This window comes from Macaca thibetana, chromosome 1 (assembly GCF_024542745.1).
Source record: "Macaca thibetana thibetana isolate TM-01 chromosome 1, ASM2454274v1, whole genome shotgun sequence".
Classification (NCBI taxonomy): Eukaryota; Metazoa; Chordata; class Mammalia; order Primates; family Cercopithecidae; genus Macaca; species Macaca thibetana.
Window position 1 is genome coordinate 140,369,330 of NC_065578.1, and position 25,731 is coordinate 140,395,060.

General features: G+C 41.2%; 1 protein-coding gene across 1 annotated transcript in view; it reads right to left on the bottom strand.

The window, feature by feature from the left end:
• MIA3 (MIA SH3 domain ER export factor 3) overlaps window positions 1-25,731 on the bottom strand; it is a 935,339-nt gene that overhangs the window by 32,529 nt on the left and 877,079 nt on the right. The window contains exons 2-7 of the mRNA XM_050760985.1: window positions 22,096-22,237; window positions 19,061-19,194; window positions 13,072-13,158; window positions 8,173-10,987; window positions 6,053-6,421; window positions 5,122-5,267 (exon numbers count right to left, since the gene is read on the bottom strand). Coding sequence (XP_050616942.1) covers window positions 5,122-5,267; window positions 6,053-6,421; window positions 8,173-10,987; window positions 13,072-13,158; window positions 19,061-19,194; window positions 22,096-22,228 — 3,684 coding nt within the window. The 5' untranslated portion in view covers window positions 22,229-22,237. The remainder of the gene's footprint in view (window positions 1-5,121; window positions 5,268-6,052; window positions 6,422-8,172; window positions 10,988-13,071; window positions 13,159-19,060; window positions 19,195-22,095; window positions 22,238-25,731) is intronic.

The following is a 25,731-nucleotide window of genomic DNA, read 5'->3' on the forward strand; positions in this document are numbered from 1 at the left end:
CTTCAAGTATATTAAAGCTATTACGCCATTGTATGCTCTCATGCCTTATTATTGACAAGAAGTCTGATATCATCCGTGACATAGTTCCTCTCTCTCTGTGTAAAATGTCTTTCTGCTCTGTTTTGAGCAATCTGATTATGACAGACCTTGCAGCAGTTTTCTTCATGCTTCTTGTGCTATGGGTTTCACTTAGCTTCTTGGGTCTGTGGCTTTACAGTTTTCATAAATTTTGGAAAAATTTCAGTCATTATTTCTTCAAATATTTTTCCAAATGCCTTTTCTCCCCTCTTATACAGAAATTCCAGTTATACATCTATTAGGCTGCTTGACAGTGACCCACAGGTCACTGATGTTGTGTTCACATTTCTCAGGGTCTTTTTCCCCCTTTGTGTTTCATCGAGGATAGCTTCTATTGCTGTATCTTTGAGTTCACTAATCTTTTCGTCTACAGTGGCTACTCTGGCACGAATCTCTTCTAGTGCATTTATCGTCTCAGGCACTGTGTAGTTTTTCATCTCCAGAAATTTGATTTGGGTCTTTTTAAAAAACAACTCTTTCATGTCTCTCCTTACTTTTTTAACATCCAAAATACAGGAATAGTCACTGTTTTAATACCCTTGCCTAAATCTAATATCTCTGGCAGTTCTTAGTTGGCTTTGATGGTTTGATTTTTCTCCTCATCCTGGGTCATATTTTCTTGCTTCTTTGCAGGCCTGATAATCTTTGATTGTATGTCATGCTTACGAACACATATCCTTGAGCTTTGCTCTAGGATGCAATTCAATTACTTGGAAACAGTTTGGTTTTGAGTCTTAAAATTTGTCAGTCAAGACATTAGTAGCATTTAGTCAGAGGCAAGACCCTTCTAAGAACTCTGGATCTCCCTACTATTATTAGGTTTTCCAGGCACTATTTCTAGCCCTGTGTCAAAAACCATTCCTTCTGATCACTTAGATGATTTCTGTGACTTTGAGTAGTTCTGTTACACACATGCTTACGAACTCCTAACCTCCCAAAGTGCTGGGATTACAGGCATGAGCCACCACGCCCAGCCCATAGTATCCATCTTTCTGGTACCTTTTCCTGCATATTTCAGATGTCTCAGTCTCCCTGAACTTTGATCTCTGCCTCCTCTGCAAGATGGGTGTACTCCGCTTGTGTTCCCCATCCCTGCACTGAGGTCAAGAAAGTACTGCCAGGTAGAAAGCTGGGAGGTTGTAGAGCTCACCTATTTGTTTCCTTTCTCTCAGGGGTCACAATTCTGTGCTGCCTGTTGTTCTCTATATGAAAAACAGCTTTTAAAATATATTTTGTCTAGTTTGTTTATTGCTTTCAGTGGGAGGGTGAGTCTCATCCCAGTTACGCTGTCTATGGAGTTCTTTCTGTTGTTGTTGTTGTTGTTGTTACTGCAGTGCATTCATTGAAGAAACAGTTTTGTTTGGCTCCTAAGGTATATGATGGTCTAGATTTTGCTGACTACATCCCCCTGGTATATTTTAACATGTTTCTCTCGTTCTTTATATTTCCTGGGAATTGGTAGTTGGATCAGTAGTCAAATTCAAATTCAATTTTGTTTGTCAAGAATACCTAATAGGAGATGTTGTGTACGTCTATCGGGAGGCATTTAACATCTGGGTGTCCCTCTTTTTTTTAAATTCTCTTATATTGTTCCTTCATTTAAAGGCTGGGGTATTTCTACAAAGAGAAAATTATGATCAAGTATTCTTTACACTGAGATTTGGCTTGTATAGTTAAGGCAGGGTAAATATTTGATTCTTTTTCTTTATTTAAACAATTTTCAAAATAATGAGCTAGACAACTCATTATTCTTGGCATTATCAAGTGATGTCCAAAGGGTTCGAGACCAGCCTGGCCAAAATAGTGAAACCCCGTCTCTACTGAAAAATACAAAAATTAGCCAGGCGCAGTGATGGGCACCTGTAATCCCAGCTACTCAGGAGGCTGAGGCAGGAGAATCACTTGAACCCAGGAGGTGGAGGATGCAATGAACCGAGAAGGCGCCACTGCACTCTAGCCTGGGCAACAGAGCAAGACTCTGTCTCAAAGAAAAAAAAAAGATGGACACTATGAACAAAAAGAGTTCCAGAAATATGCAAGGAGGTCTCCCCTTCAGCCTCAGCCTGAATTCTAAACAGTATCTGTGTAGGGTAAGACTCCTTAAGGATGGGCAAAGAATAACTAAAGGAAAAAAGAACAACTGTAAGCTAGACAATTCCCAGAGTTGTCACAGGGCTGTGAGACATTTGAATTCCAGCTAGTCAGAGTGAACTGACACACAAAAAGTATGGCCAATAAGCAGTGAAAAAGTGCTCAGTATCGTTAATCATCAGGAATTACAATTAAAACCGCAAAGACATACCCACTACGATAGCTAAAATTTAAGACTGATAATACCAAGTGTCAGGGGAGGTGTGGTCAAATGGAAGTTTCATTAATTGCTGATGGAAGTATAAAATGGGACAGTCACTTTTGGGAATTATTGGGCGATGGTCCCATGGATTCTCTGCTTTTGTATATTTGAAATTTTCCAGGATAAAATGCTAAAATAAATTAAAATATAACTTCAAATATTTAAACGATTACTATGTAAAAACAGAATTAGATTCTATAGAGGAAATCATGGAGGAAAATTTGGAGTCAGTATAAGGATGAACTAGGCAACAAAGGAATGTATAGCCTTGCAAGGTAGGCGGCTCACACTAGGAACTGGTGATGCACAGGTCCTAAAAAGGCAGGATTAGAGTACAGGGAATTGCTATGACTACTGAGAAGTTTTTTTAAGCCTTTCAAAAGTCAGAATTACACTTTATACCTCTTGGAATCTTTTATTCCTAGCACAATTTCTGGTACATATTTAGCCATCAAAATGCTCTTTTGACAATCCCTCTCAAGTCGGCATCTTATAACACTGTGCCTTTATATCTTGCCATTCATGTCGGTCATTCCCTGTTATCCCCTAATCACAGATTGTATCCTACACCACTCCTATTATGCCCCAACCCAGGCCTAGAAGAGGGCTCTGTGTGTATCTAGAAATATGATTAATAAAAAATTCCTTCTACAACTGGGGCTGTTAAATTTTTCAAGTGATAATTTCATTCTGAAAACCAAATTCTGAATTCTGAGACTGTCTTAATCCCTGAAAATTTCATTATTCCAACTGTACAAATTAAAATACACACCTTTACCCAGGTGACTATCACCAGCACAAAAATGAATAATACTGAAAAACGGTTTGGATTTCCTACTTGTTTTCCATCCTGGTGGTCTTTCCCCTAAAACCCCCAGGTATTCAATGTCTTTCTATGCCCTTTGACCATCCAAATGAGAATTAGGTGAGGGATGAGATCTTACACAATGCCAGATGCTACACCAGACATTTTACATTACCATGTCATTTAATTCTTACCAACAATTGGAGTAGGTATTATCTAAATTTTTCAGATGAGAAAGTTGAGGTTCAAAGTTTAGTAATTTTCCCTAAACTTCTAATCGATAGTTTTGGGATTTGAAATAAAATCATCTTGGCTTGAAACCCATAGATTTTAACAGAAAAACAACAAAAATGCTCTTTCCTATTCGAGTCTTGAAATAACAGGACCTAAAGGAAATGGCTTTGGTGAGGAGCATACTTTCTCTGTAGCCCTAAGGGCAACCTGAGCTCCAACTTCGAGAGCTTGCTTGTTCCTCTAATTTAACAAGAAAAAAATGTCAATTTCTACCAAGTACCACAAGGGGGAGCTAAGTCCTAAAAAGCCTAGATAAGCTTCTAGACATTAAATGTCTCATTTGGAGCATGGCTCCCTTTAGAAAGATCTGAATAAATATTCTGCCGTAAGTGACTCTTGCTAAGAAGCAGACCTGACAATCCCTTTCCTGCTTAAAATCTTCCAAGGATCTCTGCCAACAATGGTCTGACCACTCACCATGGCACACAATTTCCTTATTTCCTTTCTGACTTTCCCTGCGTCCCTCCAACAGATTTTCCCCCTCTTAACTCCATACTTTTTTATTTTTATTTTTTCTGAGACAGGGTCTTGCTCCGTTGCCCAGGCTGGAGGGCAGTGGCACGATCTCAGCTAACTGCAACCTCTGCCTCCCGGGCTCAAGTGATTCTCCTGCCTCAGCCTCCCAAGTAGTTGGGATCACAGGTGTGCCCCACCCTGCCCAGCTAATCTTAACTCCACGCTTTAACACCACCAACTGGCGGGGAATAGTGGCTCTTGCCTGTAATCCCAGCACTTTGGGAGGCCAAGGTGGGCTCCCATGGGCTCAGGAGTTCGAGACCAGCCTGGGCAACATGGCAAAACCCCACCTCTACAAAAAATAGCCAGGCATGGTTGTGCGCACTTGTGATCCCAGCTACTCATGGGGCTGAGGCAGGAGGATCACTGAGCCCAGGAGGCAGAGGCTGCAGTGAACTGAGATTGCGCCAATGCACTCTTGCCTGGGCTACAGAGCAAGACCCTGTCTTAATTTAAAAAAAAAACAACAACAAAAGAAAACACCAACTACCCATGCTTCCCTGACTTCCCCAAATAACCTTTTCTTCATGCCTCCATTTCTCTGAATGTGTTTTCTGCCTGACTGCATGCTGCCCGCCCCACCCCCGCCCATCTCCCTCCCCTAGCCCTTCTATTTGACAACTCCAAGTCAAGCTCCCATCTATCTTTCAACTCTGCTTAAAGCATGTCTCAGCAAACTTCTGGCCTTTCCTACCACTCTCCCTCCACAATGAACCAATTTATGCCATCGATTGTTCTACCATCAGGTAAATACTTCTCTTCCTGCCCATTATCATATTACATTTCAAGTGAATGTCCTTCTCTCCTGGCTAAATTGAAAGGTTCCTGAAAGGAAGAACCATGTTTGACAGGTGTGCCTGTGCCTAGCTCCAGCATACAGCAAAGCCTCCGCATGTGCTGAACTAAGAGCGCATTAAAGCCACACACCTGTGGCTCATTTCAAGCTCTCTCCTCAAAGGATCAAGAGTCATGTTCATAAAGACAATTTAAGTTCTTCACCTCATGCTCAAAATCAACTTAAAAACTGTAATAATCAACATTTTAGTTAAAAAAAAAAACTATGTGTCAAACTTACCAACTTAGTTAAATAAAATATGAATGAATACATTAGAAGGATTGCATTTTCCAAAGCTGTGACACTTGCTGGCTCTTCGGCAGCTGTCTCTAGTTGCTTGTTTGCATCAATAGCATCCATAGGAGTGTCTTCTCCTGTAATTGGCCCTGGAATTGGGAGGAAAATAGATATTTTGTGCTTTAGAATAAGAATGGTTTCTCTTTTAAAAAAATACTGACTGAATATCCACTAAATATTAGGTACTGTGCCTGGAAAGTAAACATTCTCATCTCTCACTGGATGTTTACTGTGCACTGTGGTGAAATACTCTTTGTGTCAGTCAGTCTATCCTGGACTATTACACACTACAGTGTTCTGTACTGTCTCCTATGAGCTTATGCTATAAACATACTTGGACCCCTTCACTGTATTTTAAGAAGTTTTATTTACCAAGTCCAGATAGCAAATCAAAAAAAGAACTGCATTGCACTGTATTTTATTTGGAAAGAGAGGGGTAAAGCAGAGGAAAAACTGAATTTGTGAGTTTTAGAGCAGTGGTTCTCCAACCGTAATTTGCATCAGGTCAGTCTTTCCTGGAAGGCTTGTTAAACACAGACTGCTGGTCCCACCCCCAGAGTTTCTGATGCTGCTGGTCTGGTTGAAAACTACTGTTTTAGAGCATAAGGCCTTTTAAGAATAATATTTTAGATTGAAATAATTTACACAAGATAGTGACAGCCAAACACTGGTTTGTAGGTTAGTTACAGCCTCTGGTGTCTTTCCTATTTTTGATCTCCATCTGTCTTGACGCCTGCTTTTCTCTCAATTAGCTCTGGGATCCTTTTTTCATTTGAGTTTAACAAGTCTCTAGCTCCTACCTTTGACAATGAATCTCCTAGAAGGCCTTCTTTATGATGTCTCCACTTTGTAGAAAAAAATTAGCAAGCTTTACCTGGGTCCAAGTCTTTCTCAGTATTTGGCTTTGGTGACACTTCCGAGGCATGAGTGTCCCGGATCACACGCCAGTCCAAGTCTTTCTCAGCATTTGGCTTCGGTGACACTTCCGAGGCATGAGTGTCCCGGATCACATGCTGGTCCAAGTCTTTCTCAGCATTTGGCTTCGGTGACACTTCCGAGGCATGAGTGTCCCGGATCACATGCTGGTCCAAGTCTTTCTCAGCATTTGGCTTCGTTGAAACTTCCGAGGCATGAGTGTCCCCAATCACATGCTGGCCCAAATGGGTGGGCTCTTCAGAAACCTGCACGTTAAGTTCTGCTGTGTTCTCTTGTGAGAAATTATCTTCATGCAGTGGTTGCATCTCTATAGGTGAGAAGAACACACTGGGTTAGCACAACTTGATGACATTACCTGTTAGGGTAATCCCACTGACCATACCAGCTCCAGGGCACCTCAACATTGCCCTCCATGCATGGGCATCCCATGGAGCATAACTGGGCAGGGAAATAAGAGTTTCACTTTATTCCATTTAAAGGATGACTAATCTACATAAAATCTACAGAGGAGTATTTCATAAATATATTTATGGTAGGGACTTCAGTAACATCTTTCCTTGGCAAATCAACCTATGCCCACACAAATAAATTTGCAAAAGAGAATTCTACTCAAGAGCAGAAATGTGAAACATCTATTCTGCAGAGAAGTAACATGAACTCTTGCATACACAAGCATGCCTTTCTCACAGAACTAGTACAGACAGGGACATTCCATGCCAGGGCAGCTTGCTGAAATGTCCTTTGAATACTTTCAAAGTACCTCTAAGAGTCAAAGAAAGTGAAGCCATCTCCTTTCCTAAGAGGCTCAGGGGACAGTCCAATGTGATCCACAGCAAAGGTGAATTTCCTTGTAGCCTGATATTTTACCCTGAAAATTCATCTGAATATTGCCTTCTTATCCAAAATACATGTTTTAATTAAATGCAAAAAAGTTCTCCTCCCCCAACTCTCAGGAAAAATTAGCACTCTGGAATAGTACATTTTCCTGTGGCTTCCTGTCCCCTTGATACTCTCAATTCAGATACATCTGTCTGAAAAGCTGGGATACACCAGGTGCGGTAGCTCACACCTGTAATCCCAGTACTTTGGGAGGCCAAAGTAGGAGGGTCAATCGAGGCCAAGAGTTCAAGATCGGCCTGGGTAATATATCAAGACCCTGTCTCTACAATAAATAAAAAATTAGTTGGGCACAGTGATGCATGCCTACTACAGGCTGAAATGAGAGGTTTGCTTGGGCCTAGGAGTTGGAGGCTGCAATAAGCTATGATCATGCCATTGCACTCCAGCCTGGGTGACAGGGTGAGATCCTGTCTTAAGAAAAAAAAAAAAAAAAAAAAAAAAGAAAGAGGAAGGAAGGAAGGAAGGAAGGAAGGGTGGGTAAAGGAAAAGAAAAGAAAGAGAAAAGCTCAGATGCAGAGAACAGAACAAGGAACTAGGAATCAGAATGCTTATGTCAGGATATTGGCTCAGGGTTAATTCAACTGAATGGCTTCCACGCATCAAGCACTGCATTAGAAGGCATCCCTGTCCCAACCTTGATTAATCTGAATGCAAGACCTTTATGGCCCCGGAAGGTTTAACTGGAGTAAGCGCTCCCAAGAAACAGGAAGGACAAGCCATCCACAAAAGACAAAATTGGGGAGAACATAGGAATTTAGCCAAGACATTGATCTAAAAGTTATACCAGTCAATCCATGGTTAGAGAGCAGTTATTTTACAATTGAAAAATTGTGTTCAATAAAACCCTTTCATAATTTTACATGACATTTGTATTTTGTACATTATTTTCTGGTTTATATCTCTCTCTTTAGGTTTTTACAAAGTTTCCTTTTGAAAATGCTAACCAGTCTCAACTATTCTAAGGGAAACAGCAAGAAATCCTTCTCCATGCTCCAGCCTAAAAGAAAGAAGGCAGGAAGGAACATGCGGACCTCCCTGTGTTGTCCCTCTCCTTTAGGCACACTGGAAACTGAACAGAGCTTCACAAGATAGGAGGCACCTCAGCGACCCACCCGCCTGGTTCTCCAGCCCAATTCTGCAAGACCATAGGCACCTCACCTTCCATTGCTCCACCCAAGCCTTCCTCTACAGGTGGTGCCATCACCAGTGTGGCTGTCTCCTCTGCTGTGGAGTGCTTGTACCTGACAAAATAGATGAGGTCTTGAATGTCATCAAGCACTGCAGCCTCTTCAAATATGACCTGCATTCCCAGATCTCTATGTTCGTCCACATAAGCATCAAGCATTTTTTCTGCTATGCTCAGAATTTGTGACTCAGAAGCACGGAAGACCTTATCTAGGACTTTTTCCATATTATAGGGCAGGCTCTCCTGCTGTGCTGACTTCAGTTTTGATGACATTTCTTGTAGCAAGGCTTCCATCTCATAGGCATTAAGGTACTTCTTGAACCGCTGCAAAGACTGTTGCTCTTTAAAGAAGCTGCTTATGATAAGCAAGTCCTCCCTCTTGTAACTATACTCTGGCTCTACACTTGTATGTGGAGTCCAGAGGAACAAGTCATCTTCAGGGTGTGTAGCAGCAGAACCCTGGCTTTCTGTGCCCACGTATTTCTCTGTGTTCTCATGGTCCTCTTTTGAGAGTTCTCCCTCAAGCTTCCCTGCAAGCCCTGAGGTCTTCAGATGTTCCTCAGGGTTGTTGTTCTTCAGATAATCAGAATCTTTATTCTGAAACATTTCACCTAATTCTGGAGTCTGAGTTTTTATGCTGTCAGAAAAGTCACTTCCTTCAGATTGCCTCTGTGCTTTCTCATCTGCCAGAGGGCGTTCTTTTCCCACCACTGTATTTGGTTCCCTGCCTCCTGTGTTGACCCCTTTGGCAGCAGTGTCACTTTTTTTGTCACTATCTAAAATCATGCTAGTTTCTTGCTTGCTTTCTTCAATTTCTGGATCTGGATGAATGGTCCCTAAAACCGCTCTGTCAGGGACTTGCAGATTAACATCAAACTGCCTGCCCTGATTCCCAGGGTTTTCTTCTTTAGACCGTTTTGCACTTACAGCGTTTTCATCCTCTAGTAGTTCTTCAGAGGGATAATCGTCCTCTTCTGCTTCAGAAAGGAAAGCTGGTCCTCCTGTGCTGTCAGTTTGGTCTGTCTGTCCTACTCTCTGTGTGCCCTGCATTGCCTTGTGATGAAAAAACTCTTCATCCAAGGAGTCCTCTTCGGCTTCTCCCTCAGACAGCCTTATCTTCTCACTCATTTGCTTATTGACTGTGGCAGCCACATCTCTTTCTTGTTGCCAGGAAAGATTTCCTCCCAGAATGGGAACCTCATCTTTCAGTTCTCTGGGCAAATCAATCTCATCTGGAGAGGAGAATCTAGGTTGATTTTGAGTTTTAAGAACTAATTCCTCTTTCAATTCCTCACGTTGATGCTCCAGTGAAAGCGTGTGAGGTTTGGCCCCATTAACCAAAGCGTCTCCCTCCACACTGTCTCTGGATGCGTTAGGGTGGTTATCTCCCATGAGTGGTGCATTACGCAAGGATTCCTGTTGAATCTTTTTGTCATTCATTTGATTCCCTGCAGCTTTCTGTGCAGATTCACTCTCTGAGCCACCTTCCAAAATCTGCTCTCCAGGCTTTTCTTCACGGAGCATTCCTTTTGAGATATGAATAGCTGCTCCTTTTAGGTCATTTGCTTTATCATCATAAGCTGATTTTAATGAGTCTTTACCCTTTTCAGCAGCTGGCATAGAGTTGAGGTTATTGCTGTGAGCAGAACTGTGCACAGTCATGCCTTCTTGCTTTTCATCCTCTAATTCTGTCTCATCTTGTACCAGGCCCCTCTTGGATTCCTGAACTCCCCTCCCTTTTCCTTTAATGTGATGGTCTGTGTTTACTTCCGGGTCTTTGTCATTATTTGTTTTAGGAACATCTACAATCAAAAGACCATCATCTACATTGTCAGGGTCACTATAATCTGTTGCTGACTGTGGTTTCCCCAGTCTGCTCTCTGGGACTAATGCATCATCATCATCTTTTTCTTCCTCTGAACTAGAGCTCTCTAAATCCATCGTACCTCTATTTTCTTCACCTCCTGTGACAATAGAGAAGATAGTGTCCCCCCAGGTTGTTAGTATATTTTTATCATCATTTTTGATGCCAGGGGGCACAGTTAGCTCAATCTTATCCTCTTCATTTGAATTCTGCTCTTTATCTGTTGGATATTTCTCAACTCCAGACTTTGCTGGAGTTTTCACATCTTCCCCATCTGTAAAGGTAAGTAATGGCAACTCATCAAAGTCTTCTTGGTTCTCCTCATGTTCCTTTCCAACTGCATAATACTCAGCATCCAATTCCTCATCAAAATCATCTTCTAATGAAGTAACAAGTCTGGTTGTCTCATCATCAGATACAAGTGCATCAGCTGTTGAGCCAAATTTGGTTTTCAAGTCTAGAGTCATTTCTTTTTTCAAAAGTTTATAGGCATCAATCTTATCCTGTTCATTTGAGACCTGAGAACTATTGCTGGTTTTGTTGTTTTCACTTTCTGGCACTTTTAGTTTATCTTGCAGCATTTCTTCAAAAGATTCAAATGAAGGCTGCTCTCCCTGAGCATGATCTGCTTGGCTGTTTGCGTGGGAGTGGTGCTTCTGAGTTGTAAACTGTTCCTGAAGATCCTCAGTGTTTTCTGAGAATACACTATCGCTTTCCTCTGAGTTGGCTTCTACTGGTTCAGGTTCAGGTTCCCTTTCCGTAGATAATTCAGAGTTTTTTTCCATATCCTGTGAAGTTTTTTCTACAGCTTTCTCGGAATCTCCAGCTGCAGAATTGTACAGTTCCAAAAACCCTAAAAGTTCTTCTACATTATAATTATCAAAATCATCTCTTCCTCCATCAAAACAAACAAAATCCGTCTCCTGCAAGAAAAAGAAAAACATTAGTGTGTCAACAGCCAAGTGTCACCAGAGCAAACTCTTATCCATGTTAATGATTGAGATAATCTCAAATTCACGTTTGGCTCTAGAGGAGCTTTTGCATCAACACTGGGCACTGACTGTTCTTGGGCAGTGGGTGGATAGGACACTGGAACCCACTTTCCCATCTGAGTAATACTCCTGGCTTCCCTTCATTCTCTCTTCCCCAGGGGAAGAATGATTCATGTGGCTGGTGAGTTTGCTCAGTCCCATTCCTGTTTTCTGTTTGGGACCTGCTGGAGAGAAAACACATATTCTGCTCCTCCATGCTGTCCATTTGACAGAGACTGTCCCGCCTGGGGAGACCCCTAGTTGGGTAGCTCTGTCTGTGACTGGATAAGTCCATCTTAGTTTAGACTGCCATGTTAGAAAGCCCATTAGTTCTGCACACTCCAAACAGCTTTATCAGTAAATAACGGGGTCATTTTGATCTCCTATTTGCCCAATTTCTGGGTCTCTCAATTTGTTTTGAGCACAGGTGGGGAAAAGTGAGGTGTCATTTATTGGGTTCCCCAACTCCCAACATCTATGCCTGGTGTTCTGGGAATTCACTTCATAATAACGCATCCAGAAGGAGCTGAAAGGCCATCAGCTTCTCTACATTGTGCCCTCTATGTCATACTTCTGCTCCCCCAGTCAGAAACAGGCAGAATCACCTGGCTGTCAGGTTCTCAGTCTACATGGATTTGGGACTCATATTTTCCTTGGACTGGGAAAGATAAACCAGCTTCAGAAGGAACTTACTGAGATACACATGCATGAGATATAAAAATGTAAGAGAACAAAGAATGGTGTAAAGGAGGCTTCCCATTTTACTACTGCCACAAGAACAACTTGAAAACAAGGTTCGCTAAGGTAGGTACCTGACTCCAAATAAGCATTCTAGGCAGTCACTAAGATCTGCTTTCAGGAATATTGAGTAAATCTATATTTTTCCTTTCCTCCACCAGTAAGCAAATTGACACACAAGGAGCCATAAAATGATGGAAAAGTTAAAAAAACAACAAAGATACTTTTCTTCCCCTAACTAAACATTCACAATCTTCTGGGGAGACCTGTCCAGTATACCAGAGATGAATGATTTCCCCCTTTCCATCATGCACACTTCTGAGCCAATTTTTTAAATATTTAAATATTAAATATATTTAAATCCTTTTAGTCATAAAGCCATTGTGCGCTATAGATAAATGCTCTTAGAATGTGTAGTTAGCGCCTTACAGATACGAGACTGGACCTTACCTGAAATTCTCTGGTTCCCTTTTCTAAATCTATAACTATAATCCCTTAAATCACTAAGGAGTCAATAAGAAGAAAACCTTTGTAAGTTTGCATTTCTGGCTCAGTATAAAATTAGAGCTTAATTAATTTAACCTGATTTCTGTATCCTTAAAATGTCTAACAGCTATCCAATAAGTAGTTTTCAAATTTCTCCTTTTGCTTGTGAAATGAAATTATTTACCGTCTAACATTAATAAGTAAATACAAAACTACAGAACTCTTAATTTTTCACATATGAAGCAGGAAAGAGAAGCCTTGTATAAGAGTACACGGCCTTGGCCAGCAGTGGTGGCTCACGCCTGTAATCCCAGCACACTTTGGGAGGCTGAGGTGGGCGGATCATGAGGTCAGGAGATCAAGACCATCCTGGCTAACAATGAAACCCCATCTCTACTAAAAATACAAAAAATTAGCTGGGTGTGGTGGCAGGCGCCTGCAGTCCCAGCTAGATGGGAGGCAGAGGCAGGAGAAAGGCGTGAACCCAGGAGGCGGAGCCTGCAGTGAGCCGAGATTGCACCACTGCATTCCAGCCTGGGCGACAGAGCGAGACTCCAACTCAAACAAACAAACAAAAAAAGAGTACACAGCCTTACATAAGAATATCTAAACAACATTTATTTCAATATATTAGATAACTATCAGATTATGATAAAATCTCATTGAAATTATTTTGAAATTTTTCTTCTTTTCTAGGTAGTCACTTATAAGCCAACTTACAACGGAGGACAAGACAGAAATCCACAACTTACATCTGCTGGAACTCGTAGCTCTTCTTTGGTATATTCATGGACTACCTGGATTAAATCTTTTGGAAAATATCCAAAAATACGCCCAACCTATACAAAAGAATGGGCAAAAGGGACAAATATCAATCAAATTCTGTGTGAGAAATATAAATGAGAGACTTCTTAGTAGTGTAGAAAATATACAAATATATAGGTAAGTAGATATAACTAAGAGAGGTAGGTAGTTGCTGTTATAATTACACTGAGATTATTACTACTCTGATAATTTAAGTACAGAAAACTGTTAAGCGAACATTTCTAAAACTCTGGAAGTTTTCTTATTATATTCGGCTTAATTCTAAACATAGTACATGTAAAGTTAGTGTTTAGAAGTAGATAAAAGAGCTATGTAAGGGAATATTATTGTATATTTTTATATTATTAAAACTATGCATAGTGAAGCTGGTTATAAACACAATTCCAAATAACCTCTAGCAAAAATGTACCTACCCATTTCATAGTATTGCTCACAACCCAGAACTTATAAGTCTTTCTTAAACAATAAACAACAGCCATGTAATAAGTAAAAAGAATGCAGAGTTTCTGAAATACATGACCACTACAACAAAAGGCAAATACAGCTGACCTTAAACAACACAGGTGTTAGGGGCACAGTCAAAAATCTGCATAGAACTTTTTTTGACTCCATAAAAACTGAACTACTAATAGCCTACTATTGACCAGAAGCCTTACCAATAACATAAACAGTCAATTAACACATATTTTATATGTTATATGTATATGTTCTCTTCTTACAATAGAGTAAGCTAGAGAAAAGAAAATGTTATTAAGACCAGGCATGGTGGATCATGCCTGTAATCACATTGGGCAGAGGCAGGTGGATCGCTTGAGTTCAGGAGTTGGAGACCAGCCTGGTGACATAGTGAGACCTCGTCTCTACAAAAATTTCTTTTAAAAAAATTAGCAGAGCACGGTGGCATGCACCTGTAGTCCCAGCTACTAGGGAGGCTGAGGTGGGAGGATGACTTGAGCCCAGGAGGTTGAGGCTACAGTGACCCATGATGGCGCCACTGCACTTGAGCCTGGGTGATAAAGTGAGACCCTGTCTCAAAAAAAGAAAGTAAAAAGAAAAGAAAATAAATGTTATTAAGAAAATCAAAAGGAAGAGAAAATATATTTACTATTCATCATTAAGTAGAAGTGGATAATCATAAAGGTCTTCATCCTCATCATCTTCATATTGGGTAGGCTGAGGCAGAGGAAGAAGGGGAGGGGTTGGTCTTGCTGTCTCAGCAGTGGTAGAGGCAGAGGAGGTAGAAGAGGAGGCAGGAGACACAGGCACACTTGATGTACCTTTGTGGAAACACAATGTAATTTCTGTCTGGATTATTTTGCTTCTTCATTTCTCTAAAAATATTTCTATATGGTACCAACCCTTCTTCTACTGTTTGCTTTATTTTCAGTACCCCTATCAGAGAATGGTCCATGTTATAAAAGAAGTTAACAGCTGTCTTTAACAACTAAAACCCTTCTATCAGATTGTCTGGTGTTGACTTGTTTTGTGGCCTTTATGTCTTCTTCCTCATTTTCTGGCACTGGTTTGGAAGCACCTATTTCCATCAAGTTGTCTCCTGTTAATTCCTCTGGTGTGGTGTCTATTAGCTCTTGAATTTCCTCAAGATCCATATCTTGAAACCCTTCACCCTCACCTTTTTAGCCATATCTACAATCTGTTTCATACTTTCTTGACTGGCTCTATCATAATCCTGTGAAATCAAGCACAACGTCTGGATACAGTTTTAGGGCTTGACAGCTTTTATGGCCTTTTCTATAATGATGATGGCATCTTCAATGATATAATCCTACCAGAACTTCATGATGTCCTCTCTATTGGCATTCTCTTCCAAGGCGTTGGTGATCCTTTCCATAAAGTATGGTATGTAATGAGACTTAAAGTTCCTCATGACCCTCCAATCTAGAGGCTGAACTAGAGATGCTGTGTTTAGGGCAAGTAGACCATTTCAACTCCTTTGGTGTTGAACTCACAAGGTTGTGGGTGGCCAGGGGCATTTGTCCAATATGAAAAGAACTTTAAAAAGCAGTTCCTTATTGGCAAGGTACTTCCTAACTTCAGGGACAAAGCATTGATGGAACCAATCCAGAAAAAGGGTTCTCATTATCCAGACCTTCTTACTGTACATCCAAAAGACTGGCAGTTGGTATTCAACTTTCCCTTCAAGACAGATAAAAGCAGAAGGCAGTCCTCATCATAAACCCAACTGCATTTGCACAAAGCAATGGAGTTGGCTTATCCCTTCTTGTCTCAAATCCTGGTGCACATTTCTTTTTCTTATTTACAAATGTCCTTCGTGGCACTTTTCCCCCCCAGAATAGGGCACTTCTGTCAACATTAAAAACCTGTTCAGGCAGATAGCCTCTCTCCTAAATGATTTTCTTAATGGCACCTAGAAACTCTTCTGCTCCCTCTTGGTTGGCAGAAGCTGCTTCTGCTGTTGTCTTGACTTTCTTTAAGCCAAACCTCTTTCTCAAATTATCAAACTATCCTTTGCTGGCATTAAATTCTTCAGTGTTAGACCCTTTACTTTTCTTTTACTTTGAGTTGTTATATAATGACTTTGCTTTGTCTTGATTCACATTAGAGTCTATAGGAATGTCTTTCTAACAGCAAGCCTGTACCCACATAAAAGCTGTATTTTTAATAGTACATAAAATGGTATTTTGCAAAAAGTGTAAGATTTTCATAACTGCTGGCATAGCTGCAATAACAGCTTCATGGATTTCCTTTTCTTTTTTTATAAAAGCTAGATTTGTTAATCTTGCAACCACAGCTGCAAACCTCAATCTACAGCACATATCAAGCAATCAACTTTTTCTTGTAATGTCATTACTCTTCTCTGCTACTTGACAGCACTTCCAACATCACTAGTGACACCTTGTATGGGTCCCAGAGTGTTATTCAAGGTTTATAGTATTGCACTAAACACAAAAAATACATGAAAACCACAAGAGATCACTTTTTATGCACTATACAATTGACAGGAGAGATGAACTGCTCACGTGGAAATGACATGGAAATGACGTGGAAATCACGTGGAAATGACAGCGTTACATGGCATTTTAAGTGGATACTCATAATACTTAAGCTCACTAGAACAGCAAAAGGAGGTGGCTATGCAATATATAGTACAGTATGTAGTACAATTAATTTATGCAATTACAATTTAATATTTTATCTTTACATGCTTACATTTCTCTCGACTGCGAAAGGCGCCATTAAGATCTGCGTTTGTGTGTGTATGTTTCGATAAATTGTAACTTTTTATACAGATTTGTGTATGTCTTATGGCAGTAAAGAATAAAATACACTATGATCTACATGTAGCTTACATACTAATAACATATCTAACTTTTTCTTAATTTTTTTAGTAATTTCTATGCTATGCAGTCTGAGAGTTAACAAATTATTGCAAACCTCCACAAAATTTTACAATATATTTATTGAAAGAAATCTGCATTATAAGTGGACCCACAGAGTTGAAACCTGTGTTGCCCAAGGATCAACTGTATTTGCGGATATGATGTGTTATACTGCCATTTTCCAAAAGGATATTACAGGTAACTGGAGACAAAACAAAATTACAATGTAATACACACTAATCTGCACACCAAGCTTTTGTTTCATGCAAACCAAAATCTCTATAGAAAATAATTCCATTCATTTTCAGCACTAGTAAAATGTGCCCTCTTGAGAAACATACAGTCTTTTACTAGCTACTGTCTGAAAGGAAGAGGTATATCTTCCAATCATTAAAGGAGGAGGTGGCATGTAAATCAAATGCATGAAAAGAAAAAAAGACCATTATGTCACTAATTCACAAAACATCTCCATTCATGAGTGCTCTCGTTCTATCTGAAAACTATCTGAAAGCCAGTAGTAGTAGTAAAATACTGCCATGGAGATTAGATAAGGGCAATTAAACTCTGTGTTATTGGCAGATCAAGTCTAAAATGCTAAGAAACCAAAAAAGACTGCAGAATGAAAACTAAGAAACAGAAATGAGAATCATTTTGAAAGCTGAAGACAGAGTTTTTAAATTCCTAAGAATAAGGTTCATCAAATTAGAGGGAAGACTATTTTATTAAGGGAGAACCTGGAAAAAGGAAACAAATCAGAGGTAGAGGTATATAGAGAAAGGGAAATACTATACATTTACCTTCCTTAATCTTTGTCAATTGGGACCACAGGTGGCATCTCATTTCTTATGATTTGACAAAAAAAAAAAAAAAAAAAAAAAAAAAATCATAGGTCCACATGACCAGAAGCAATCTTTATGTCTAATTTTGCTTTCACACATCATTTCTGCCAAGGTACTGTTGATTTCTTTTGGGCAGGGGGTGGGGGGGAAAGTAGAGTATTACCTTAAGAGAACAAATTCTGCATAAGATAATATCAGGACAAATACAAATAAATGCCAATGCCCTGTAAGGAAATACTGAAAAGGAAGACAGATAAGGCATGAGCCTTTCCATTAAAGAGTCTTCGACTTTATGTGAGCTAAGACAGTATACAAATTGACTGCCATACAAAGCAGTAAAGCAAATGCCACATGAACAGTGCAAACAAAGTGCCACCTAAACAATCACCAGGCAGCAAAGATCCCTTCTGGCTGGGTGCCGAAGGCAGCGTTCCTTAAGAAGGCAGGATGAGAGGTGCGACCCAGAAAGACTGACAGGACATCCAGAGGTGAATACGTGAATGAGCAAAACTGCAGTGGGAGGAAAATGTTAAGTCAAGTTCATTCATCCAAATGCTCATAGATGAGGAGAGAAAAAAAAAAAACTTAACTGTTCTATGAAAACCGCAGCCTAGATACATGGAAAAACATTTCCAAGAGTAAAGAATATCAACAAATCTCATTAGGTAGACTTGAAAGAAACAGAATAGATTTGTCTTCGTACGGAGGGAGCCACTTGGGATGCTCTCTAAATAGGAGAGCTGAACCTGACCAGTGGTTGTTTCCCAAGATTACTCCTGAGGAACCTGGAATGCCAACAAAATCAGTCTATTTTTCCCAAGGGGATTTCTTATTTTCTCTTTGTTTGTTTGTTGTTTTATTGAGAGTGAAAACTTTCATAGTTGGGGTGGGTATTTCTCTAAGTGGGGACAATCCTAAAGATATCGAGGACCCTTACTACTTAAAGTAAAAACACAGTCCACACATCACTCTTTCTAAAAAGGAAAGGACAATAACTCATAAGACAGGCCTCTCAATTAGGTCACTCCCAGTGAATATCCTCGTTAAAAACACTAAAGCATTGATTGCCATGTCTGGTATCAGGGCACCCATAAAATCAGCTGGGAACAGAGCCCCTGGGGTAACCTCCAGACACAAGTGTCTGAAAAGCAGGACAAGGATGAACCCAAAGCTGCAAACAAAAAACAAACAAGAAAGCACATGGGAAACACAACATTTTGCTTTTTTACAGACTTATAATAGCACAGATGATTAGGGAACTGTTCCCAAGACTGCCACTTTTTCATAAATAAAAATATAAACAAAGAAATATACATAAAATCAACTTTAAACTTACATGCCTGAAACACTCTCTCAAACATAGTTTACATAGTAAGTCTAATTCCTAATTCCTATGAATCTTTCCTTTTTGAAGCAATGAAGTAAAGAATTTTTCAGCTCTTACCATTTCAACCCCTAATATGTATGGAGTATCCTAGAGGTTGATGCTGAGGGGAACTTGCCAGAATCAGTTCTATTTCAGAAGACTCTGCTGAGCCCCTACTCTGTGCAGACCCAAGGTCTGCTGGGTACACAGGGCCATCTTTTTTCACAGTCAGGCAGAGAGGACAGGTTAACTCCATCAAGCGTCCCAAGAAAATGCAGTCATTTAAATCTACAGTGCTAAAGAAGCCAGTAAAAATTAGGCAAATAAAGTATGTCAAAATTTTACTTACACTTCCAGCCCAAACTTCAGGCCATGCCCTTGCCAGTTTATAGTAAACATATACAGGATCACCTTTTTTAAAATTCACAAAACGACAATCCGGGCCTGTGAAATCTTCTAGAGCCTCACCGCGGTACATTAACACTGTATATAAAGAGAGAGAGAGAAAAAAAAAAAATAGCCAGATATCAGGATTCAGTGTTCACAGTGCATATTGATTTATCAGGAAATATAAGAATCCCACTATAAACAACAACCAAGTTTTTCCAGTACTCTCTGGAATTTCTTTCATATGCTCAAAGAAAGTATCTCAAATCCTTAGAGCTTTACTGCTATAAATCATATCTTCTACAAGCAGACAGGGGAAAGGAAAACCTTCTCTATTTTTCTCTATGGATAATATTGAGAAACAAAAAGCAATGTGTCAACTGCCACACATGGCTTTTCTCACCCAAGTGAAACTCTCGATTCCCTCTCTAACCTTCTAGTCCTCAATCTTTTCTGTTTCATATTCATAAAAAGCTTCCTTTTGCAAATGGGTAAATTCAAGCCCAGATGATGACTAGCTTAAGCATGACTACATGAAGGGTAATAGGGAGCTAGAGTACCCAGGAACCCCCAAGAGGTCAATTAACTTGAACTAACCACTAAAAGTCTCTATCTTCAAGTGGCTATAACCGCTACTATGTAGCAGTAAACACTGTCAATTTCATTTGCAGCCAAGTTGTTCCCTCAGTACAGTGTCTGGATAAATTGATGGGAAAGGATATCTATCACACCCTACTGTAGATTCAATTACATCACAAGGGAATCTTTTCTGAAAGTAAATAATGTTGACTGTATCCAACATTAAGTTTCAAAACAAAGGAAAAAATACCCTTATGTATATTTTTCTATAAACAAAATCAAAAGTCAACATCCCATTTGGCTGGGACTAAGCAAAACTATGAGAATAGGTCAGTAATTCAATCACACTTGATCTAGAAACTGGTAGAAGCAGTACTTTTATTTTTGTTGACCACATACACAGTTTCCCATGTAAGACGAAATGGACAATAAATACGCTGAAATAGCAGAGACAAAGAAGGATGAATGGAAATAAGATTTTTTCCAAAAGCCAATTTGCTATAAAATACATTAAAAACCTGCCTTTAAATGGCTGTACATGCATATAGATTTGGAAGGGGTTACTTGTTTTTTGAAGCTAAACTCTGATTATTTTCCAACATGTCAGCTTTGTAGCTCAGATATAATTGAGTGTGAGGCCAGGTTTAAGGTGATGGACAATTTAAGGTTGAGAATAAGACCAGAATTGAAAATGGCAATGGTTTTCTTGCTCCCCCTCATAATAGATCATAGAGGATTTATAATAATATATCAGAGGCCAAAAAACTGCACCTTGTGGAACAGCTATTTGAAAAGCACACAAGGGCACCATACACACTCACATTACTAAACACTTTATACAACACAACACACACGCATCTAGATCTTGCTCCTGTTGATGCCTATTGTATTTGGTTTACTCTGTTTGAACACATACCATTTCTCAAGTTATGTTACAACCGTGAGCTCTTCTAACATCACGCCTTAGTACTGAAGAAGCACCAGTGATGGTTCTCCAGGTACCTGTTTTGAGGGACCCAGGCAGGGCAACGCTTGCATGCAAAGAATACCAACTATCTTGCCATTGCCAGCGGCAAATGGGTAACAGTGTGGTTTTGACCCAAGAAAACTAAAGGGAAAAATCATGGCAGTTGTACTGCTTTTGTAGTGTTTATTTACATCAACCATAGGGTTATCTCTAGGAATGGCTTCACACTCATTAGAGACCACTTTTCTTGATTAGTGTTGTAGAGATATAAACAGTTCATATTATGAAATTTGGTTTTCATAACATCAATTTGAATATAAATAGCTAAACCGTAGGGTTCTTGGCCTTGTTAAAATGAATACTTTTCTATAGGCATTGCTTAACAATGTATGAAAAACCGTTTCTGCAGCGGCTATCAGTAAGTTACAAGGTTGAGCCTGCCTGGGAGGCCCTAAAATGATCCTGGTCCGGCGAACACAAAGGGAAGAGGTTTCAACACACAAGTGGCTAAGGCTAAACCAAGCTTGGCTTTTGAGACCCTTGGAGTATTTACTGTCATTCCTGTAATAACCCTCTTCATCCGAGCCTGAAGATCTGTGCCCTCTCCACCGCCCACCTCCAATCCCAGACTGGAGAGCAATTCCGCTTCCTGCGCACAGAAGAGGAGGCTGCCGGTCCCAGGTGGCCGGTGCAGATCCTCGGTCTCTTCGCAGAGCGAAAGATTTTGGTCTTCCTGCAGCCCTGCCTGGCAGTCTGCAAGGAGGCTTCCAAGCACAGAAACGACAGGATTGATCAAAGTCGGGGCAGAGACCTCGGAATAAAATGAGTGCTTGGACTCCGGACTCGTCCCAAACCTAAACTCCCAATTTCTGTTCAAAAGGCGGTACAAGCCCAAATCCCAATAAAGTAGAAGGGCAAAGGAGCAGCGCCAGAGAGCCTTTCCTGAGAAACCCCACCATCAACCTGCCAGTGGGAAAACGCCCACCGGCATCTGAGCCCTTAGCGCATCTGCCCGGGTATTGCACCCACCGAGGTCCCCGCAGCGCGGGCAGGAAAGCTTTGGCTGCGGCGTGGGGAGCCCAGACGCGTGGCGCGCAACATCATCTACCCTCCCAGCCCGGGCGGATGGCGGGGGGTGGGAAGGGGACGCTGTGAGCCACTCCTGGGGAAGCCGGGGACCACCGCAAGCAACCCCCAGCCCCAGCAGAGGAAAATAAAACGCTGGCAACAAGTGGGAGGTGCAGCCCCCCATGGTCAGGCCCGCAGGGCTGGGCGCTAACAGAGCGGGAGAAGGCAGACACAGCGACCCGGAGCGCGCCCATCCCCGCGTTCCGCCCGTCCCGCCTGCGACCCCCGGGACGGCCCGCTGGGCTGCGGAACTCCGGCCCCCGCAGAGCCGAGGCGGCGCCGCCGCGGAGACCCCGAGGCCGGCCGCCCACCGGCGCACTCACTGCTGCATTCGTCGTCCGCGCAGAGTTTGTGCTCCGAGAAGCGCCGGCCAGTGCTGGGGTCCAGCTGGCCCGGTACCCGCCAGGGCAGCCCGAGCACGAGCAGCCAGACGAGCAGCCCAGGCGCCGCAGCCATGTTGTGGTCACTTCGGGGAGCCGGTGACGCGAGGAGGAGGCCGGGGCGGGGGCGGGGATGGGGGCGGGGACGGGGGCGGGGATGGGGACGGGGGCAGGGACGGGGCGGGGGCGGGACGGGGGCGGGGACCGGGATAGGGACGAGGGCAGGGACGGGGCGGAGCGCCGGGGGCGAGTGGGAAGACAAGCGCGGAGGGGCGGCGCCCGGGAAGGTCTGAGCAGTTTTCGACTGACACGTCAGCAGAGGCTCTAGGAGGGATGCGGGAGACCTCCAGGAGGAGGACTGGCAGCCGCCTCGTCCTCTCCTCGAAGCTTTCTCCTCTGGTCGCTGCCTTGGCAACCAGGACTCTTAAGTGTTCTCCCTCGTCCAATCACCTGCCTTTGCCCCAGTCCCTCGCAGAACCTCCGCGTGACTCCATTCGTTGTTCACCCCTCCCTGCGCGCTAGGGTCCCTCAACCCTGCGCCATCTCAACAGGTCCCTTCTAGCCCTTTCTTGCAGCTTCTGGTTTGTGGCCTGTCCCGAACCAGCGTCCCTCCACTTCACCCCGCTACCCCCACTTTTGGTATGGTACCTCCTTTTCTGAACTACCAAATCCCACCCGCGATTTGCCACTATTAGTCTCTGGTTTCAGGCTCCCTCCCCTTCAGCCTCCCAGGGCTTCCTTGGGGGCACCATACCGTGATGCTCTTTACGAAAGCGGGAGGTGAATGGAATAGGGGGCTGAGGATGTAAATCAGAGCCTGTGGCCTGCTTGGTCTTTAATAGAAATGGGTAATATTCCTTGGGCTGAGATCTTGAGATTCCTAGATCTATATCCATAGGGAAAAAGTAAACTAATTCAATAACAGTGTGATGAGCTTCCATTTTGTACTTATTTCATGCCTGACATTGTATAAAGCACCCAGGGTGGTGGGAGAGGACCTTGTCTAAACAAGTCCACGACTTAGTGAAAACCAACTGACATGAAAATAACTAAACAATAAATGTCAGAGTAGGGAAAATTAGTTAATAGCAGCTAACATTTATTGAGTACTTTATGCCCAGTTGTTATTCTAGGGTCTTTCTACACATGAATTAAGATTAATTTAATCTTCACAACAATATCACCTTAGAGTAGTAGGTCCTATTATGATCCCCATTTCAGAGATGACTACCATAAGGCATTCAAACACCTAGTGAGTGTGGAGCTAAGATTCAAACCCAGGTGGTATGCTCCTTTTTAATCACAACTCTGTAAAGCCTCCATCAAGCAACAAGCAATTTTTGTACTTTCTTTCTGAGTAGGAAAACAAAATCTTATTTAAATCATATTATAACTGGATTATTTATATGTGCAATTAAAAAAGCGGGGATGGCATGAGCAGATCAGCCCAGAGAAGAGTGGCTACAATACTCTCCAGCCCTGGTTGAAGAACTTGGCATTTTTCTGTGACCAGGAGCTTCTCATTGCAGTCTCTAAGGTTATTCATCAACCTTGAACAACAAACCCAGCAGCTGGTTTCCCAAACAAATCGTATTATTTAAAAGCAAGAAGAAAGAATGTGGCTTGTCTGTGCAATCCATTATATTGAATAAGGAAAAAACAGTAAACAGATGCTCACTAATTTTTGTCTGTAGGAGCCGTGAGAGATCCTATTGGGCCAATGTAATTCCAACGCAGTCCTGAGAAAATATACATTTGGTAAGGTCATGAACAAGCACTCTCCATCCAAGTAGTAGTTCTGTTCATTCTTCATTTCTTTTCTACTGTGTATTTATTTGTTTTAATATCTTAGATGTGTCTAATAGGCATCTCTAACAATATGTTGAAAACCAAACTCTTTATTTTTTTCTCTCAAACTCTGCTCCTGTCAGTCTTCCCTATTTGACATAGGAATAGGAATGACAATTTAATTCCTACCTTCCAGGTGCTTAAGCCAAAAACATACAAATCATCCTTGACCTCTTTTCTCTCACACCCGAGTCCAATCCATCAGACAATCCCATGTCTTTTTTAATAGCTTCATTGAAGTGTAATTAACCTACAATAAATTGCACATGTTTAAAGGGTACAATTTGATAATTTTTGACATATGTCTACACCCATGAGACCATTACCACAATGAAGTTAATTAACATATTCATCACCTCTGAAAGAGTTCTCATGATCCTTTATAATCCCTCCCTCCCTTCTTCCAGCTGTCTTCAGACAACCTTCTGTCACTGTAGATTGGTTTGCATTTTCTAGAATTTGATATAAATGGAATAATACAGTATACATTCTTTGTCTGATTGTTTCACTCAGCATAAATATTTGAAATATTAAGAATCTGACCACTTCTCCCCATCTCCAGTGGCAGCAGTGCAGGCCAGGCCACCCATCTCTCACCCGAATAACTGCAATAGCCTTGTCATTTTCTTGCTTCTGCTCTTACCCTTCCAAAGTCAGTCTCAATAGTAGCTAAAGCAATAGTTTTATGATATAAATGTGGTAATGTCTCTCCCCTGCTCATAACCTTCCTGTGGCTTCCCATTTCCAAGTAAAATGCAATTACTTCTTTATGGAGTATACTGTCTTATTTAATTTTACTCCTCTCCCCTTTTACCCTCATTTCCTGACACTCCTCCCTTGCTCTGTTGGTTCCACCCAAATACGCCGAGCCTAATCCTGCATTCATGTATCTGCACTTGCAATGTTCCTTCAGTCTGGAATAATTCCCCAAATAGTCTGCCTGGCTAACTAGTTTCCTCAATTGTGTCTCTGTAACAGTGCCATATCTTACAAGTGAGGCCTTCCCTGATACCCCTACATAAAACAGAACTCCTTCTCATGACTAGCTGGCTCATCACCCTGCTTTATTTTTCTTTAGAGCGTTTACCACCTGCCTTATGTTTATCTACTTTACTGCCACCCAACCTCCAATATAAGCTCCATGAAAGCAGGGGATTTGTCTGTTTTGTTCACTGCTGTAATATCAGTGCCTAGAACAATGTCTGGAATATATAAGGTACTCAACAAATGGTTTGTTGAATAAACCCATGGATCTTCACGTATTATAAATATATTATGCTATTAACTTAAATAAAGCCTCCATAAAATGAATAGTACCAAGAGAGAATATACCATGAAAACAAGGCATTTGGTGTCTTCCCCTCAGCGGCATCCTTAACACCAAAGACAGAACCTGAAAAGTATTTACTGTTGAATGAGGGTGTATTTGTTGCAGAGGGAGTGGATGAAATAGCACGTATTTTTTCCCTATATACTACCAGAATATTAAAGCAGATTTAAAACATGATTTTATCTTATTTCTCCTTAGATTAGAATTAATAACAATTCATTGATGAAAAAAACAAAATTCCAAAATGATCTAATTGAATATTATTACTTTACAAAGTGAATAATATTTAATTTGACTAATATTTACTATGCTTTTACATGAAAGGTCAGAGCGCTCTGTTACTGAAGAACTAGCTACTTAAGTGTGTAGAATTTATAGGGTTTTGATTTATCTACATTTTT